The sequence below is a fragment of the Platichthys flesus genome, chromosome 1 (genome assembly GCF_949316205.1).
Source record: "Platichthys flesus chromosome 1, fPlaFle2.1, whole genome shotgun sequence".
Classification (NCBI taxonomy): Eukaryota; Metazoa; Chordata; class Actinopteri; order Pleuronectiformes; family Pleuronectidae; genus Platichthys; species Platichthys flesus.
In genome coordinates, this window is record NC_084945.1 from 5,832,810 (window position 1) to 5,854,272 (window position 21,463).

At 40.0% G+C, this 21,463-nt stretch overlaps 1 protein-coding gene across 1 annotated transcript in view; it reads right to left on the reverse strand.

The window, feature by feature from the left end:
* itga11a (integrin, alpha 11a) overlaps positions 1 to 13,413 on the reverse strand; it is a 42,553-nt gene extending 29,140 nt beyond the window's left edge. Inside the window, exons 1-2 of the mRNA XM_062400848.1 lie at positions 13,238 to 13,413; positions 5,797 to 5,911 (exon numbers count right to left, since the gene is read on the reverse strand). Coding sequence (XP_062256832.1) covers positions 5,797 to 5,911; positions 13,238 to 13,328 — 206 coding nt within the window. The 5' untranslated portion in view covers positions 13,329 to 13,413. The remainder of the gene's footprint in view (positions 1 to 5,796; positions 5,912 to 13,237) is intronic.
* Between the last annotated feature and the right edge of the window lie 8,050 nt (positions 13,414 to 21,463).

Below are 21,463 nucleotides of genomic sequence, written 5' to 3' on the forward strand. Positions count from 1 at the left end.
AGCTATGGCGGTTGGTTGGTTCATCACACTCATAGATTGGATAAACACAGTAATGGACCCCACAGAATGAATACTGCTGACTTTCCCCTTAATTGGATGTACTGTCATAAAACATTCATGTTGCGCTCAGTATAAATGATCAGGTAAACATTTTTATATGTACAATAGTTTGGTCAATAACAAAGTGCTGTACCTGCAAAACTGCATGGTGCCAATCTCTCAGTCCTCAGTTGTACATAATGTTCATTGCCACTTAGGCCAAATGTTAGCACGCTAACATGTCAAACTAGTGAGAATGGTAACCTTCAAAACTAAAGTTAGCACAACTAAAATTAAAGGGGGTTACCTTGACATTGTGAGAGTGCACAGAGCTGCAATCATGACTTTAAACTGTTTTTCCCCTTTTTTATTAAATAATCTTGTTTTCATTTTTGCTCAGCCATTTAACAAGCATCTCTTTGTATCTTGAATACTTGTGTAGATGTTACAATAATATGACTGTTGTGTCTCAACTCAAATTAGATAGATCAAGTTTCGTTTTCCTACCGATCTCAGTAGGTGTAAAAACACTTTTCTTTGTAGCTCCACACACAGGGCCAAATAAAGGGGAACACTATTTAACGCAAGTGGTGAAAGACTTCACAGAATCCCTGTAGTCCTTCGTGGTGTTCAACTTATAACTGAGGGAACGAGCAAAGGTCAAGTCTCCACTGAGAAGACCTGATTCAACTGTCGAAAAATAAACAGTGGAAATAGAAAGTGGGAGTAGTATGCAGGTCCGTGTATCCCATCAAGTTGAAAGGCCCAAGCTATTTGCCTATTGGAAGTGATGTGGCCTCTTCTCAGCTCCCCACAGAGTCTACTTTGCCCTCGCAGAGAGTTTAAAGCACCTCATCGCTGCCTGGACACGTGAGGAAATCATACATTCTTGACACAGTGACCTTTCCTGAGCTTGACGGCCCCATAGCCACAGATAGAAGCTGTCAACAGTTCTCTCAACATCTAGAAATCTAAATAACTAAATATTTTTGTTCAACAATCTTAAGACTCAGGCAAGTTTTTCTTTTCCACACTGTTTTAATATTGCTGATATACGAAAGCTCTTTTCTTACTAGAGTCAGCAAATACTATTTCCCTTCACTATTTTTCCTGATTGAATCCTTTTCGCTGCGTTCCTGACTTACATGAAGAACGGGTCATAAATTCTTTTTTTTACTTTTTGTAATAGAGTCACTTTCCATCTGTGATCCAGTTCCTATCCAAACAGAGCTAAGGGTTTTGAGAAATCAGACAATTCTGGAAAAATTGACAGTGCTGGAGCTCGGCACAGATTCTCACAGACAGCGTTGGTACAAATTTAAATACCCTTGAAAGCTCAATTGAGGTGAAACCTCTTAGCTGAAAGGAAGAGTGGAGGTTAGAAAGTAAAAACATAGATGGTCAGTGGCAACAAAGAGAGTTTTCGTCAGTTTATTGTAGAATTGAAAAAACAGTTTATCTAACAGGCTAATCCAAGTGTGTTCCAGTTTCTCTTGTGGTGTTTTTTCTCTACTTTCCTTTGTGTCTCTTGCCCCCCCCCCCCCCATGTATTTATTTCTGTTTGCGGGATAATTCACATTTCTGAATCCAGTCTGAACACAATTAGTCAGCCCTTCAGATAAACATACAAAACCAGACAATCAGTGAGAAAAAACCCCTGAAGTGCTGACACTTGGCGAGCACATGTCTCGCTGCAGAAAAACAAAAACAAAAACACCAGATTCTATCCTCATGTGCAGAAATATCTGCTTTATCAGCACATTGAGTTGGAAAAAAACATGTAATGTAGTTAATTTAAGATACAGTCGTCACTGCCTGTGTCCCAGACACAACTCCACAACAAAGACTCACTGATCTGGCAGTGATGGAATATAACAATCTCTCTTCTGAATCTTGCATTCTTCTACTTCAATTCATCTCAGAGTGCTAATTTTACTGCACACATTTGTTATCCAGAAATACTGACTAACCAAAACGCATTCAAATGCAGAAACCAGGGCCCTTTGATAAAATAGTATGATTTCCCTCCAACTGTTAAATAAATGTGCTCATTCTTTAAACGAGGTAACAAAATCCTGCACAACAGCACGATTTACTTATTCAGAATTGACTGTTAGTTATTCAGTGGGAGTAAAATAAAGAAATAAATAAAGTTGAAATTGTTAATGTGGTATTTTCCCATGGATCCCCAGATGCTGCGACATTCCTTCGTCCTGCTGTGAACTGTCTGACTATGCACACTCCCACAGACACAAACACAAACATACAGGCTTGCTTGATTATGCGAATGCAGCTGTGTAGCTTCACATACCCAGACCCGAAGCATCTTGCTGCACTGTACTATACAGACCTGAAGTCAGCCGGATGAGTAAGTTGTCTAGCAACAGACAGACGAGTCATCACCCAAGTTTAAAAAACAGTGGGAGACTCAGCCCTGTAGATCGCAGAAGGTTCGGCTAGGGCAGTATATCGTATTGTCCCAATATAGAAATATAACTCTTCTTGCTTATGAACAATGTGAATTTATAGACGACATTTGAACACCTAATAAAGATGCCAAGCTCCGGGTCCCTATAGCTCCATTTGGCAGTTTGCTGTATGCACGATCTGTGCTCCACCATCCTTCCACTGTAAAAATTTTCACCAACTTCTCAGACATTTACTTCGGTTCAGGCCGTGTCTCTGGTGACCTTTGTTCCATACATGTCAGCCTCATCAGAACTTTTCAGTTCAAGTAGAGGTTGGCCGACAGCTCGGAATGGTAAAGAAGTTGGATTTGACCTGATCAGTGTGCTGTCATGTGGGACATTGGACTTCTGTGTGCTGGCAGCTTCTGCTAGTTTTAAACATCACCCTTCATGTATGTTGTTGTGGTCCCCTCTTGTTCACAAAGGAAATGCCTTTGCGTTCATTAGCCATGAATCTATACCTCAATGGATAGTCAAAATTTCAAGAGAAGACTAAGAATGAACCGTGGTCTTTAGACCTCAAGTGTTCTGACTTCCCAGACCTGTGAGTGGTTCCTACTGGAGAACCAAATCTTTAACAACAGTTTGGTTGAATTTAAAAATCTGTAAGGACTTAATTTACTGTGCATTTATGCTTGTTTACGTTAAATGCAACTAAATCACGAGCATTTCTGGGGATTACTTTCAGCTGTAGAGTATTTATGACGGCAGGATGGTTTCTTCTATGGCCTCGTTCATTAACCACAGATCCTGTGTTCATTATAATGAAGAAACATCACTGACTCTGACAGTGTGGCTGCTTTAATAGTTTCTCAACATCTTTGGCACAGACTGTTGGTTTTTTCCTTTAACCATCAGAACCTTAACCCCCTAACTCAAAGCTTCAGCTCAACCACACAACTGTTTTTAATGGATCTGGATGATTAGAGCTAGTCTATGGTGGTACTACGGAGGGAATGTATGATGTCACGAAACCATGAGTGCCAATACGACTGATTACACGTCAACAAGTCATCCCAACCAAACAGGTGCTTTGAAATAAACAGAAGAGCTGGAGCTATAATCAAACTATAGGTGTGTGGAGGCTTTAACCCTAAAATTACCCTGTGAGGAAATTACACTTTCCAAACATGTGTCACTCTCATGGTTCAAGGCTCAAACTGGGCCTCACAAAGGTATGAAGTCCAGACTGTATCAACCCCCCCCCCCACACACACACACAGTTTTCCTAACTTTTTTAACACACATTGTGACCTGGCATTTTATCGACGTGCAGAATATAGTTATTTCACTGCCAAGCTAAATATCCCAAAGCATCTTTATGTGAATACAGTACTCTCTCTCTTCCACATACACACACACATACACACTCGGCCTCATGTCCTGCTCCAGGGTGATGGATAACTTGCCAATGGAGCAGTAAAAATAATCAGAACGGAATGGTATTTACTGCATATACATAGGTTTCATATTGTTAACCCTACAGCACTCGATGTACAACTTTTGTTGGATTGTACACATTTTTCCTGTTAGCTGTATTTAGAAGGTCTATGCATTTCTCTGAGGACAAAGTAGAATAGAGAGGCACCAGCGGGCATATTTGTCTTGTCAAAGTTAAACTACCAGTCACAAGGTGGTGGCGTTCAGTGCTTGCAATGTTTACTTGTATGTAATTGATTACCTAAGGCAGTGTGTGTACAAAGTTTAGACTGTATTATAAAGATGGACAACACGTCTCCACGCTATCCAAAAATCAAGGCAGAATACCCACGATACGAATGCAGCAATCTTGCTTATTTGGAGGTAGAGTCCAAATACAGGCCTACGTCTGATCGTCATATCATATTCAGTTTAAAGTATGAAAAGTTAAAGCTCTGATCATTTTAGAATTCAACTTGCAGGATATAAAAAAGTTGAGTGTCGGAAGGACACAGGATGTTTTGCATCAACCTCCGCCCTTAAATGAAGCTGCTCAGAAGAAACTATTTACCCAACAACAGGAAGCAATTTGCCAGGAATTTGTAAATAAAAGTGGTTTTTAACATTTAAAGAAACAGCCAAAGTGAAAATATACTTAATGAAGCCATCTGCATGTCACGTTAAAATATATATATAGACAGAACTAATGATTTAAACACAGACACAAATACACACACTCACACGTACAGCACAGCAGCATTGCTTGAACTCTGCGTGGTCATAGTACAGTGCTCGCAACCAGACATATTGGGGATGCCAGAAACTAATTTTGGCCACAGCCTCTGTGCCAGTTGGCATAATAATAGTGTGCGTCAGGGGTCCGCTTGAGCTATGAGGTATGATGATGAATGTGAAGTATCCTGCTCAGGACTATGCGTTTTTTTTCTGCAGGCACAAATTACAGAAGGAGACTTTGCACATCACAGGAGAGACACAATAGATCTTTCCGGGGATAAATGGAGACATCCTATTGTCTCGCAGCCAAGTCAGTCTCTCATCACTGCACCTTGTCAGCATGTGTTTTACAGTCATAATGCACTTGCTCACTGACGTAAGCTCTGGCAGGTTTACAGAAACTCAAATAAATATGCATCAAAATAAGACATACAGATGTTTTAGGTCATAAAACACAGATGATAAACACTTCAATTCAAGTGCTTGTGGAATTGGAAGCTGGAATTGGGTCAATACAGCAGTTTTCCCAGTTGCTGGAAAACTGAAAGGTTTATTAGACGCTGACACATAATTGGCACAATGAACTCACTTGAAGTCGGAGGAATAGTTTGCAATCACAGAAATTAATGTTGACTTTATTTGATCCATGATGAATTGGGAGATTGCTAACAGTGAGGGATTATCAAAACAACTCAATTGCTTGACTTGAAAGAATGGAATATTTTCCAAATTACTTTAAATTAATTCGTTTTTATAGAAAACAGACATCCGGAAATAATTTACAGATTTACAGCAGCAATGGAAGTGAATTAAGCCTTGAAAGTTCATGCTGTCTGCACAAAGAAGTATTGGAACAAATTGTTACTGCATATTTGATGCATTGTTTTGAATATTGTACACATTTGGTGCTCCTGCAACTAAATATTCTCAAAACAATACTTTTCTTACAACTTGTTTTCACTGCTATTTATCTGTCTGCAGGATTACACAACCACCTCAAGAAAACTACTTCATTGAGGCTTGGTGGAAGGATGGGACATGGGCAAAGGAAGAAGTGAATAAATTCAGGAACAAATCATTATTAAGCTTCAATATTTATCAAAGCAGCAGTGTGTAAATCGTAGGAGTCTCTTACCATTTTTCTCCCCCAGCACCCACGTGTTGCTGCACAGTGTATCCAAACTGGGCTTGTTTAGGGCCTTTAATTATCCTGTGATTCTTCGTGTCAATATTGAAGCAGTCATGGAATCCTTGAAAAAAGAAAAGACAAGTTTTAATCAGCACGGAAAGTAGAGCTTCACATTTTACCTTTGATGCCAGGTTCAGTAGTTCTACAGCATGAGTATGATCTGTATAAAACATCTAGTTCTCACTAGCAGGTGGTGGTGGTATCTGAGCTTCTTTTATGGATGTTTGTACTAAAAGAAACACAAATTACATCAACACTGATTAGACATGAGCATTTGGCTCAAGTGCAACAAATAGCAGCAAGTCATCCTCACTCAACCCTGAACATATCCCAACCGTGTCCCGTGTCTGTTTGTCCGCCTGCAGCAGTTTAAACACTGACTTCCCGCAGAGGAAACAGAAATTAATTGTGTGAGCAGAGCAGCTGTGTTGTTGTCACATTTGACTGATATTCTTCCATAAGACATTTGCGGAGCCAGAGTGGTTTTGGTTAAGCAGCATAGTATGAAAATGACTAATCCGGCATGTCTCATCACAACATACACATGCAAGAAGTCTACTACACGGATGACGGATCTGTTATTTACGCTTTAATAGGTGAGGCAGCTGGAGGAGCTGCAGGTCGTATGAAGAAATTAGAAAAACTCTACATTATGCCTACTTTAACACCTGAAAGTTTGGTCCAAGAAACACACCAATATAGGTTAATGTCTCTGTTACATTGTAATTGATTCAGTTAGCCTGCAAGCTACTTCTTCTTCATCCTCTTCTATTGTTTAATGCTGTCAAGGTTTCCTACAATTGCTCTGAAAGTCTGAACTATAAAAAATGTATAAAACGACCCATGGCTCAGTTTTTTCTCAAATTGTTGGTCCATTGATCCGGACCATCGTCCACACTACATTTCACACCTGCTGTGTTGATTCAGACTAAACTGAATAGTCTGGAGGTCTGGACCAAACAAAGTATGTGTGAAAGTGCCCTATATATTTTCCATTTCAATAATAAGATCACTAAAAAGACCCAGCAATGAGTTTCTACTTGACCTGCAGACAAAGGGTTCAAAGTAAAAGCTAATATCGGACCTGATCAAAACATCTGTTCTCCTAATTGTGTTCTTAACCTTAAATCTTACCAGCAGTGAATGTCTGCTTTCAATTAAAATACCAGTCAGAGAAGGTATTTGTCCGATTTTGCATGACACCAAGTCCCCCCATTGTGGCAGTGACAGCTTCATTTGGCTTTAAATTTCCATGAACACACGAGGACATGGACGTAATAGGATTTACTTTTTGGCAGCGGAGAAGAGGGAAAATGTGTAATCGTCTACCACTCTCCTCTTCTCCATCCATCTCTCTCCGTTCATCTGTCTTCTGCTTAATCTCCTGCTGATCCTCCGTTTTCACCAGTTTCCAGACTAACAGTAAAATGTCAGTTGATCGGCGTCATTGATGTTTCAGCTCCTGTTAGGTCAGTGATCATGTTGATCTGCACCCTAGGGCTCAATAATCCTTTAAAACCCTAAATATACCAACTCAGATTGGGGAAAGATGTTTGAAGGAAAGGGACGGGTGAGGGAAAGTGAAGTATACTTTATTGTGGGTTGTCCTGTTGGAGACTATTGAGTAAAAAACTGTTTTCTCACAGTTTGAGCTGCACAGCTGAACTCAGAGCACAGGGGCCTCTGCTTTTAACCACCACCAGACCCCCCACTGCTGGACATATTCATTCCCTCGCTAAAAGTCCCCGCTCACAGCTCACTCCCCATCTGTTAGGCTCCGAGGTCATGTCAAACCCTGTGAGCCTTTTTTTTCCATTGCGAGGGGAATAACAGTTAAAAACAAGGTGAGTGACTGCTTGACACAGTTAGAAACCATCTAATTCAATTAAACTCACAACAAAGCACAGATGAGTTCAAATCAAAGAGCCAGGTTTTCTTGATAGAAGTGAAGTGTCGCTAACGCAGAGCGATCTGCACCGCTGTTCCAGGATCAGGGCAGAAGCAGAAGTTGGTTCATATCAGTGTCAGTGTCTCCTGTCTGGGTGTCGTCCCTCCACACTCCAGCTGACCTGGGCTCACTTTACACTTTAACAATAAACACCGACACTAATCACATGTTATCAGGACCTGAACAGTACGGAAGTTTAATTTGTGTTTGTTTGATTCGCTCCAGAGTTTATGAGGCACATATTGTACGATGAAATATCTTTAACTGAAGCAATATTGAATCAAATCAGAAGTCGAATCAAGACCTTCTGATTCACATTTGATTTGGGAAATCTGTGGCAATACTCTACCCCAGTTAAGGAATCACCAATGCATATGGGAACTGTCAAGAAAAGGTATAATGGGTGTATTATTGCGGTGCCAAAAGGTGCAGTAAAAAATGGTAGGTGCACGTAAATTACGTGCTGGTGCATCTAAATGAAAGAAGGTATGCACACCAGTGCGACCAATGTAAAAAGTTACTCTGGAGCCCTGTTATATATCATATATAGTACGTATAATATGTCATGGATTTATTGCCTTTGGAAAGCCCTGCTAATATCATTTCTCCTCCTCCTACAGCTATAACTGAGCGACTTGCACTCTGCACCCGCAATGTTGATATTAAAATCAAGTAAAAATGCCCTGGTTAGGAAATGAATGATGGATTGAAAGGGTGAATGGATCACAGCCTATTTGGGGGGAGAGTTAGTGGTAAATAGTAAATAACTGATGATAAATATTTGTGTCATCTACCAGATTTGCACAATTTGCTGTTTAAACTTCCATCTCAAGGGCAAATGCTGAGTTCATAAAAACTGCAGTACTAACTTCAATATGTTATGGTTCATTTTTACATTTTGTTGAGTTGTATTATAAATTTATAATGTGTATTTCTAAAGATTAAAATGTGTCAAATGACATTTTATTATGTTATGAAGATATCCCATGTTATGTTTCAGTCATGGTTCAAAATACAATGTAGAGCTGCAACTCAGAATCATTCTGTTGCATAGAAGATAGGATGAATTTGTTTGGGTGCTTGTATTTGACTCACGCAGCTGTACGCTCTCAGATTAATCGTCATTTAACAAAAATGCAACATCGTTCCTCAGATAGTGACTATTTAGAAGAGTTAACAGATTGTGTAAACAGACAGCAAACCAAGTATCTTCTCCTGCTGTTCTCCAGCAACTTTCCATGGATTCTGGACTGAAACAGAGAGTTTTCAGGCTGAAGGCTTCATCAAAACAACTGTGCCACAATGTTACCACAGGACCTGTTGTGTGAAGTGACAGCTGCAGATTGAAGGAGTCATTCATCGTTGACTGTCAAGTGTCCAGGAGTATATCACACCTTGATTGGCACAAACCACAGACCGTTTGTTCTGTTTCATGAAAATCTCCATTAAACTAAATAGCCATCTCTGCCACGCAGGGACTTCATGTAAATATTGACACATGCTCCACTTTGCTCATTTCCTGTAGAATGAATGGATCACATGTTCAACTGGTCTTTCATCTTGCCACCAGACTTCTTCCTAAAGTTTCTGTTTGTCTAGTAATCATGAAAGCAGTGGCTGAAATATAGATGGTTGGGAACAGATAGGTGTACAAAAAAAAAAACAAAAAAAAAACAGTAGGTGACAATTTTAAAAATGGAGGGTAGTGAGCTGTATCTGTCTGGCATTCATTGCTTTTCAACTAGAGCCACGCAAATATCCCAGTATAGAAGCTGATTTAATGGTAGGATGACTTCTAAGTGTGCACAATGAATTTCCCAAGATGTGATCTCAGAAAAGCTGAAGCCTGGCCAAGAAATGAGCAAAAGCTAAGACGGGCACAGGGGAAAGTGTCCGGGTGGAAAAAGCATGAGAATGGAGGTGATCCAGTTTCCATTTCTACTAATGTAGCAGAGCAATTTAATATTCCCAGTAATATCAGCAGCTTCTAATGCAGTGTTGGATTCCCGCTGAGTTTCCTGTGTACCGGCTTCCATGCCCAGATAAATAAACCTCAGGCCGGTGGCTGCCGGTGTGACCCACATTAGGCCCGCTGCTGCCTTTGGATCAACATCAAGCTGCAGGAGCTCCACCACAGACACACTGACAGAGAGCAGCCGTGGGGGTGCATTGCGCAAACTGCTGGCTTGGAGACATCCTCGTATCAGGAATGCATAATGGAGTAATTTTAGAAGACTATACATCGTGAGATGGTTTGGAATTTATGAAAAACACTCTTCTTTACAGCTTTTTAGTCTGTTTATCTTCAGTTCTGGTATGTGATTCTGAAGACACTGCATCACAACGGCATCTGGCCGGGGTTACACGGCAAGTGGCGCAACTTTCTAACAAATATGATAACAGAGTCCCCACGTGAAGTGAACCTCAAACGCCACAGAATGTACTGTCCGTTGATTCATTCTGACTTTCCATGACAGCGGTTTTCTCTGGAAAGATCCGTCACAATGGGCAATATACTTTCAAACATTTTGGCATATTATATCGGAGTTACCCCACGCCAGTGCAAATACTCAGAGGAGCACAGGGTATCTAAAACCAGATGTTCCCAATACACAACAGCCAACTGGGCACTGCTTAACAATCAACAAAAGCACCTCCGGGGAATGAAACCGCAGCTCTGTGGCAGCTTAATGGTGGATGTAAACCACCAGCTATCACACATGACTACATGCTAGTGTTGAGACCGTTGCATATGTGGATTTATTTAGGCGGTGGAGGATTCATTTCTTTTGACCAGTGACATATTAACTGTGATACTGAAACTTTTAACAGCCTTCAAATATAAATGCTGCAAAACTAAATTACTCTTGATTAATGAGCAGATATTTCCCCAACGATCTGACATTAATTCATACAATAAATCTATATCATAAGAAGACCGTTTAACTTTGACTACTACTTGGATATCTATTGCTTCCATATTAAAAGTCAGTCGATGCTGACAATTGACTGTATATAAAGATGGACGACATGGATGCTCCCCAAAAGTGGACTCCCCTGGTGGCAGGCTGCAGCATAGGTCATAAATCCCACCTCCTCCATGTTAATGATGGGACAAGAACCAAACTGAAGTCAAAATACATTTAGCTCAAAGATGTTTTCCGCAATTTTAGGTAGTACTTAATCCAACTTTTGTTTAAGTGTTATTTTTCAAGTAAGTTTGCTTTCAATTAGTTATTTGATACGAAACAAATAGAATGAAGCATCATGAATGACAGCTGATTCTTAAAGGGTTAACCACATGTAACGACTGGACCTTGAGATGGGACTCACTTTTAAAAATAGATCTGGACACAGAGATAAAAAAAAGGCACCTGACACAGCACAAACATCTGCCATTATTTAAAAAGAATATGACAGATTAGACCTATAAGCAGAATAATATTGGACTTTCATGGTGATCACTTCAATTAATGGTAATGTTGCTCCATGTTAGCCATAACAAATGTAAAAGATGATATTATGAAAGGACAGTGTTTTGACGTTTTGTTTTGGAGTTTATCTGGCCCTTAGTGGCTAAAAGTGGCAAATGCAGCTAGTAGTAGACAGATAAATATGATGTACAGTGGGCAACAATGAGTCAGATATAAATACTATGGCTCTCTTCATTAAGCTTTGTGCCTCGGTATCAAATGACTCAGTGGTGAAACAGAGTGGATGATGAAACAAAAAGACTTTCCACTGGGAAGTGGCCATGATGTAAGTGGGACCAGGCATTTGACTCGTACTCAGTGGGGAAAATGGATTTGGCCTCTTCATTAATTATCACAACACTTTATAAAGTTTTATTGTCTTATCAATCCAGTCAGACTGTGGCTTACTGTAACTTTTTCCTTAATGGGATGTAGGTTTTGTATATCAAGGGGACTCCAGTAATGGCTATTTCATGTGAAGGTTAGGGTTAGGGTCATTTCAGCCCCCCCCCACCCTGTATTGAGTAACTATGTTTAGTGTCTCTGAGAAGGAAGAAACGGCAAGTTCTTCGTCTGATTAATGTATGGAACATGGCAGCGTTATACGTTATATCATGGATAAAAAAGAATAATAGGCTATATTTACATGTCAAAAGGTATTTTTGGCAGGAGAAGCTCGCCAGCTGTTTCCACCTCATATAGATGAGCTATAGGACATGGTACTACTCACACTTATCAGGAATGGGATCATTGGTCCAGAAGTCTCAGGGTTTCACTCAAACAACAGACTTAAATGCAACCTCCCCCTTGTGTGCCTGCCAAAAACATCTCCCACCACAGCCAGAATCAAATCTTCTCTCCGCAGACTCCAGATTCAAGGTCAGTGTCTCCCTCACTGTGGCATCGGGCCAAAAGTGAGTTCCAACAAATTCCAAAATCAAACCAAATATTTACATTACAGATTTCCTCTCCCCCGCCTTTTATTTACCGAACCAATTTCAGGATTAATGAAATACCACTTAAAAAAAGATCACAGCCTTATGATGAGCCTTCGGCATTACCTCGGGATAATGCAGCTTATTGGAAAAGGAGTGAATAATGCTTTAGAAAAAATCTGGAAAACATAATGTTCATATGCAGCCATAATGAAAATGGGCTCACCGCATCTCACACTGTAGTGCATTTAAACTATGTGGTAACAGTTAACAGCTTCACAGTTTAAAACTCGACCCTATAGAGAATTGGACTGTAGCGCGACACCAGCTACTTCACTTTTACTGTATATTCAATGTGGGAAACGCATTAGGTTTGATTGGTTATATTTGCACATGCACTGAATACTTGATTTATAATTTTGCCTCTCTCGCCTTTTCTCTCATGCAGACAACTTGTTACTGCTAAAGTGATTTCACTGGTAATTGAACACAGCTCTGGCTCCACACCAATTACTGTCCAGTCGCTGGAAAGTTTTGGGTGAACAGATATTATCCAATTTCCCTGTAGAGAATATTTGAGGGACAGCACCTCTGTAGAACTGAGGGTGACAACACATCCTTCAGTCTCGAGCTCTGCCTTCCTGTCTCTCATCATGATTCTGGGTCAGGATGTCAAATTAAGGTGACATTAACTGGAGAGCCATCATTTCACTTCTCACGCTATTACTGTGCCTTAAAATGCAGAATATGTGTGAATGCTCAACTTTCAAATACAAAGTGTCACTTCTTCTCAAACTTTTCCCCTCTTGCTATTTGTGTCAAGCCTTTAAAAGTAACAGAGTCAAAGTTTCCTGTGTCTGTTGGAACTGGTCAGAGTATAATTAACAGTTATTGCGGCTTTATTATACTTTCCAGAGAGAAAAGACAGTCAGATTCATACATCAGCACAACACAATCAAAGCAAAGCCAAACACACACATGTACACTGTCACTTTAACAATAACACACATACATAAACACCTTTCACTCACCTAACTGCTGGCTGCAGATCCAGAGCAGGATGAAGCAGTAGTACTCCATATGTTTGCCGGTGCAAGTGTGCATGTGCATGTGCATGTGCATGTGAGTGTGAACGTGTGTCTGTGTGCGTGTGTGAGTGTGTACTGCTGTGAATGTGTATGTGATGGGCTGAGGCAGAGAGACCCAGTGGAGGGCAGAGTTAAAATCCCACTCTGATTGACTCTCAGTCTAAGTTAAAGCGCTGCCTATATCTTGTGGAAGTAGGAGGGGACTGTAGAAGAAGAAGGAGGAGGTCCAGTGTGACACAGCAGGCAGAAACCCTCTCATCTCCCACACACTCATTCAACTCGGACTGACTGGGTGAACACTCTCAAAGGGGTCATATTCGATTTAAGTTTCTTGTTTTTAAATATGTGAACCTGTGTTTATGTGGAACAAATTAAATCAGAATGAAGCTGTAAAGAGCTGATTTTATGAAATGCATGAGGTATCTATGGAGTTGCTTGATTGAGAAGAGAATAGTGAATCAACAACTACAAAAGGTATTTAGAAATGTTCAAATTAAAAAACATACAGTAGCACCACAACCCCTTTACTAATAACAGACCTAAAATCACTTGTGTCAGACTCGAGCTATGCACCGCGAACGCTGTCATCATGGCACAAGCACGAACTAACCAGTGTATTAACAGCGGAACGCAGATTGTGGGGTTTGCATGTTACCTCATGCCATTGGAACCGTCCAGTCCTAACTACACAATGTTTAATGATCCCAGTTACGCAAAAAGACAACGTTTGTGTACATTAGCTTTACCGAAGTCCATTTTGTGGTCACCTGGTAGATCTCCAGTTCACCACTTAACTATTGAATGTGACAGAAAAAGAAAAGCCTCATTGTCACTTTGGTTTGGAGAAAGTTTTTTGAAAGGGGAATATATATAAGTACAACAACACCTGTGCTTTCATAATAACCCATTTATGTTTCCACAGAAATGTTAGGATGTTACGCCAAAGCAATGTTTTTACGTAGGTGGCAGAGACAAAATCATGATGTTTATGACAATTTCATAAAAAAGGAATTATTTGAGGTGTATTATTTGAGCCAAAAATATCAACATCGTTACTGGTATTGTTGTATCGTACATATTATCGAGGTTGTATATGTTATTTTAAGTAGATCCTATTACACACTTTTCAGTTGGTGAAACATCATGATAGACTTCTGAGGCTCACTCACGATTGGACAGGGATGTGTATCGACAGAACCTTGATACTGGGAGGAGGTGGAGACACATTGTCCATCTTTAGAATGTGTTTGTATTGGGAAAGTACAGTAGGTGTCCTACATTTCTCTTTGAGTGCTGCACATACAGTATTCAGCAGCAGACACAGGGTCAAACAATCCATGTTAAACTGAACTGCCTGTGAAACTCATCATCACTGAGTTTGTCGGATTCGCGATCTGATATCCATCCTGTGAGCAGCTCTCCATCTGAAAATCAGTCAAACTAACTAATATACCTCCTTGGTTCTAGCAGTCACTTCCTCTTAGCTTGCAGTCACAGTCCCTTCTTCTTTTCAACACAGGACAACCGCACATCACAAAACATCCAGTGTTTGTGCTTTAATGACTTAGCATCATAAAAACTTCAAAAATAAAAGAGGAACAAGCCATTCATTCATGAAATTAAAAGCTCATTGGATTGGTTTCCTCATTCAATTACCACCAACTATGTCTCTTTCAAGTCAGGAAATTAAGCCCAATGCCTTCTGCTGGTGCCTGAAAATGTTTACATAGCCCTGCTGATGTAAATATCAGCGAACAAGGTTCATGAAATGAGTTACTGTACTAAGTGAAGCTAAGTAAGTGAAATTCCACGCTCGGATACGTTGTAAATGTTTCGATTTGACATTAAGACTTTATCTTTGTCCCTAACTATAAAAAAAATCAACACAACACTGGCATTACATTGTTTTGTAGCAATAGGTCTACAGGATATACAATGTTACGTAATGGCAACGCAGTCATTTCAAGCACAGTAACAAGATAATACAACAAAGGAGTGTTTTATAAGGCAGCATTCCTTTCCCATCAAACTCTATTGAAATAAAGCACATGAATTGCAGGGGAAACTAAGAAGTTATTTGGCTTTGTCAGTGGTTATAACATACAGGAATTCACCAGAAACATGAAAAGTTTCATAAGAAGAATTGTTTTAGCAAGTATTGTGGGTACATACTCATGGCTCAAGAATCTCCCACTGTCAGCTTGTAAGACAGATGATAGATCAGAGTGAAGCCTACAATTAAGATGAAGGTCTGCTGCTCTGGATCAAGGCAGTGGGCCAGGGTAGTTAAGGAGTTGGGATTTCACAACCAATGCTTTGCTGCTAACCAAAATTGCCATGTGGATTATTTAACTCACTGTCAATGAGGTGGGGACGAGTATTAGGGGAGACCAGAGTAGAGTGTGAAAAATTTGGTTTTTAAATCCTAATCTCTCTCCCTCCTCCAGACCTTACGAACCATACAGAGTCCCACTCTGAAGTCTAGCCTGAAATCAATACTGAACAGGAGCTGCACATACATCACCTTTCCAGGGCCCTCACCAGCACCCCACCACAACTGCAAGCAATTACCTCAATCACCCCAGGATTATCTGTTTGTGTGCGATATATGGCGGCCTCCCCAGGCTACAGCGGGAGCTTTGGCTATAGACACAGGACAAGTCTTCTTGGATCAGATATGAAGAGGCAAAAAGCCAACCCCCCCCCCCCCCCCTCTTCAGAGTCCAGGCGTAGTGCGGGCCTCATGTTGAGACCCACCATCATGATGTTGTCGAGACCTCCAAGCCTGGTCTCAGGGGCTTTATTTAAGTGCTTCTTAACTGCTTCTTTCTGAGGCATCATTATTTAAGCATTAGTTCAATGGCCAAGGTAAGAAATGTATCATGCTGGTTGTTAAAGGGCCAAACTATATTTAAACAACTGTTGACATTCAATTAGGTGTTTCTGCAATTTTATTCCTCACTGAGTAGAGCCTCTATAGTTGTGCTAATTCAGGACACAATATGGAAAATGCATCTTCACTTCTTCACACTATCCGGGAGCCTGCACAGTAGTGGTAAGGGGATGGAGCCACTGTGAGGAGGTTCTGCAGATACACACTCAACCTAAGTCAGTCTCAGCTGTCCATCATGACGTTTCACCTTGTTTTTCATAGCATCAAATAACTAATTATGGCCACTTGAACCAACATCAGTTTAAGAAGAACTACCTAACAGAAACCATCTTTGTGAAAAATGTATATAAAATGTATAAAAACCACTAACATGGTTTATGACTTATACTGCAGCCACCAGGGAACAATTGAAACTTTTTGGCTTCGCTTTTAGGGAGCTGCCATATTGTTCATCTTTCTAGTCTTTTTCTAAAACATATCTCTTTACATTTTTAAAGCATGTGAGCATTTCTCTAAAGATACATAGATGGATTCTGGACCACGTGGTTGGTAGAAAAAACATTTGCACAACTTTGACAGGTTTGTACAACCTCCATCACATTCCCAGCTTTGAATATTTTGTCTAATCTGACAGCATTTTGGTGCACGTCATTTAACTTAACTTAAATTTAATTAAAATAGAGAATAAAGAATACACAACCTCCTGTGTATGTGCATTATCTCAACAGAAACACATTTAAACAGTGATGTCTATGAACATCTCACAGCATTGATAGCACTACTCTCCCTAACCCTAAACCTGCCAATAGTTACTGCTGTAGATCTCAAGCCAAGCAGGGACAAAAGCTTCTCAGTTTTCTTATGAATTGAGAAAAGGATCTTTCTCTGTCTGTTACTGCTACTTCATATCCTTGTCAGTCTCGGAGGAGAGAGTTCCTCAAAAGTGCACGAGTTTTGAAGAAGAAAAACCAAAGTACGCAAGGGAGTGTTCAGCCTTTGACCACAAACAATGACTCAAGTGAGAGAGAGAGACTCAGAACATCCCATCTGGGTTTAAGGCCTCCACTGTCCAGTGATACTGAACGTTTCATATGGAGTCGTAGCACCATATCTCGATGTCAGAAGTCATCTCCAGCTCTCTCTTACTGTGCAAGATACTTCTTGGTAATCGTTCTTCAAACATTGAGCCGTACATGCTGAAGCTTATTGCCCATGGAGATGTAACTTTCCACAAATCACAGCCTAGTAAGGCAGAGGCAGGGTAAAACAAAGAATGGGGTTTTACGGCGATAGAGAACACATTCAAAGCCCTCTAAGGAGCTTTGAAACATGTTACTGTTCCAGCAGCTCGTTTTTGGCCGTGTAGCATCTGCTGTGAGGACGGCAGGGAGAAACCACTGCTCAGTTCCAGCAAGTATCCCTGCATAACACATTAACCTGCAGGAAGTGTTGGGAGGTCATCCGCAGGAAGCTCTTGAAAAGCCCTCTGTCAAGCACTATGTGCTCTACACAATTATTATCCACATGGAAAAAATCAAGGTGGAATGGTTTCATCAATCATAGGATAACATTTCTGTAAACTGATGTAATTGTATATCTGCTGAGAATGTATTTTCTCCAGCTTTAATGGAAAATAGGCCAAGTGGGCAATTATTAGGAAACAGCAAAGAATCAGGACTGCACTTAAAGCTAAGATACTGAAAGGTTTCGTTAGCAGAAAAGTTGCCTTTAAAATGCTACCTAAATAAATAACATACAGATTGTATATAAAGATGGACAACAGATCTCCACTTCCTCCAACTATCCAAATTTGAACCCCAAATATTCGGGCTTCGGCCATCTTATTCCAATGACATCATTTTGAGTCAGACTCAACACAGTAGTGATCAGAGGGATGGGACTTCATTCACATTCATGATGACTAAAATTCAGTAGAGAATGCAAACTCAAACAAACATCTGTGTGGTTAAATTACCTCAAATAACAGAAACTATATTTAAGATATTTGATATCCAACTTTTTAGTTTGGTCTATATCCTGTCCACTAACTTTATATACAGTAAACATTACTCTTCATAACTCTATTGATGATTATATTAACTTTGGTTTAAATATTTAAAACCCATGACTTTTGTTTCACCAAATGTATTACATCATCGTCTGGTATGTGACGAGATGGTCAACCAGTGTTGAAGCAACACAAATCAAAGCAATGTGAGTGGATTTGGATCAGGGGAGCATGAGTGACAGAATGCAGTCCAGGAGGAATTCAGTGGTTTTTAGGCCCCCATGAAAAATTTAGTTTCCCTCCAGAGAACAGAGAGTTCATTTTTCATTATTATTATTCAGGGTTATGCTGTAGCTTAGACTTTCTGGTTGTTCAAGTTGGCTTCACGAGCTTAAGGAAATTGTATTGTGTGAAGGTGATGTGCTTACTCTACCTATAAGCAAGATTATACTGATGAGTAAATAAACATAGCAAGAACCCCTCTCTGAGTTTGTTAAACTAAATAGACTTTGCTTGGGGATGCTCTTTGCCTCTGTGAATGTTTTATAAAGATGACATTCAGGATACGCAGTCGATGAAAGATGTAAACTCAACATGAGATCTATGGTTTTAAACTTCAAACACTGTCTGCCCACATGGCTGAAGAGGACATGCCACATATCATTATGTGGAAGCTACTGCAGCTTCTTTGGGAAATGCTAAATCAGAACTGCAAGCTTTAACCTCTGTTAATTTTGGGGTAAATAAAGAGGCATCTGACCAACGGCTCAGTATTTCTATCGTTAATAGTCTTTGCTTATAGTTCAGGGTCATGGAAAGTCTGTCCCAAGAGAGCCGGAAGAAAGAAGTATCCTAAACAACTTAAACAGGCAAGTACAATTTATAGTTTTGGATAATGTCTTCAAACAATGAGAACTACATATTTGGGTAAATTATAATGTAATTTAATATAATATTATATTTATATACCAATTTTTTTACTATGTACTTTGAACAGACTTTTACAGCTTTCAGTCATATCCACTGAGTTAAGAGAATTTCTGGCGCCTGCATTTAGTTGTACTTATATATAATAATAATAATTTCACATCCATCAGTGTCTGACTAACAAGATAGATAAGATAAGATACATAAGATACATGTATTTGTCCCAAACACATGCACAGACATGCACAGGCACACTCATGCAGGTAGGGAAATTTAACCTCTGTTTTTAACCCATCTGGTGAAGGACACACAGAGCAGTGAGCAGCCATGTACGGCGCTCAGGGAGCAGATGTTGGGGGAGTAAGGTGCCTTGCTCAGGGGCACTAGACAGGGTAGGGAGAATCCTATTGGATATTTGGACAGATCAATCCAGGTTCGTCGAACCAGAGACGGACCAGAGACCTTTTCTGCCCATAGTCCAAGTCCTTCCACAAATCTACAAAATGAATGTTTTCACAGTGTACTTACGAGACATGAGAAATGTGTTCATCGTTGAACACCAGCTTGAAAAATAAAATCAAAACTCTGCTGTAAATCTTATATCTTTATCAAAAGACACTAAATCAAGTTGCATCTCGTAATCTTAAAGGTCCATTGACCTCATGGAAAATATGAAGAATGAAACTCTAAGTGGGTTTTAGCCTCTTTTAAGACACTTACAGTCACAGCCCTGATATTTACAGAATAGTCCAAAGCCTCAAACCGTCTCCTCCGTCATTGCAGAAAAAAGGGGGAAAGAGGAAACCTCAGAGAGGAGAGTGAATAAATAAATGTGAATGTTGTTGTGCTTGCTTGCCATATAAGTAGGTAACTGTTGATGGGATGTTAATTCTTCCGTCTCAGGCGACCTTGCTCAGCATTTGTGAGACTTGGCCGGTACAGAGTCAACTCAGTTTGAGAAAACAATTATAACTTGACTCCTGAATCGTACATGGTTCAAACTAAGAAATGTGAACTTCCCAAAGAGAAAAACAATTACCTTTTTACAGACACAATCTCATCAGAAGCTGACTGCCTATGGAAAATTCCAATATATAGTAATAAAAATAAAACATATTAAAAGAGACGCATACAGAGAATCAGAAAAGTAAATGTTTCTGTCTCAGCTTGAGTGAGTCATTCTAACTTTTCCAGATCTCTGGCTGTGCGTTGCTCAGGTCGAGTTGTGCCAGTAGCAATAGTGGGAAATAGACTAATGTGGAAACTAAAGCCACACGCCACAAGATGGACGACAATGGAACCCGCAAAGCTCACACATTCCGGATTCAGGGCAAGATCTTGTCTCTCGACACCCAGATTAAACATAAAGCCTCGCTGGTCTTATGAAATTACTTCCATAAACGTAGTGATGTGCTATATGTCACTAAGGATTTTCTTTCCATTAATATCGTTCTGAGTGAGAGACAATAAAAAATCTGCTCTTACACAACCCCCGTCTTGTACTTCTATTACTTTCCAAGACATGTTAATATCAAAATGAATTATACTCACTCACCATAGTCCTCTATCCAATCAGGCAACTCACAAATCATACGTTCTCATACAGAGACTTGGGTCATAGCGTCTTGTGGTAAATGAAACTTCAACATGTCTTCATCATGGGAGAACAGGCTCTCCTGCTTCATTGCGTTAGCATTTACATTCATTGGGAGACAGATGGAAAAATTGTACTCATGCTTTTTTTTTTTTTGTCCTTTTGGATCTCAACGGAAAACCAAACAGTCTACTATTTTTTTTGCTTGTAATTATTAGGTTTCACAAAGCTCATGTGCAATTATCTCCTGCAGGTTGACCACTCTTACACCGAGTTAAATCCCTCTCATAGACCTTTTTAAAATGCAACCTTTATGATAACACATTAATGGCTAATGCAACACAACTTGTGGTGTAGTGTTTCCGAGGGGACAGTCTACATGTGATGGCGTTCCTTGTTGTTTTACGCCCTGGCAGCTACTGTTCAAATGAGGGTTTGAACTTTCTGTTTATTTTTGCACCCGCCTTGGCTATTCATTTGCTCACAAGATGACAGATTCAGTTTCTTTAACTATGTTTGTAATTTCAAAAGAGCTATTTCATTTGGCAAGCAGAGGATCCCTGCCCTAAATGGCTGCTAATCCAGCTCAGTTTGTTTGGTATTCGAAAGCAACTGCCAATATTACAGTGGGAGCCTGTCAGGGAGCACTATCTGCGTTCATTGTTTAGCTTTAGGTTTTACAAACCTAATGAAAATGTCCTTATCCCAGCATAAATTTAACAGTTTTCCATGCAAAGTTAGAAAACG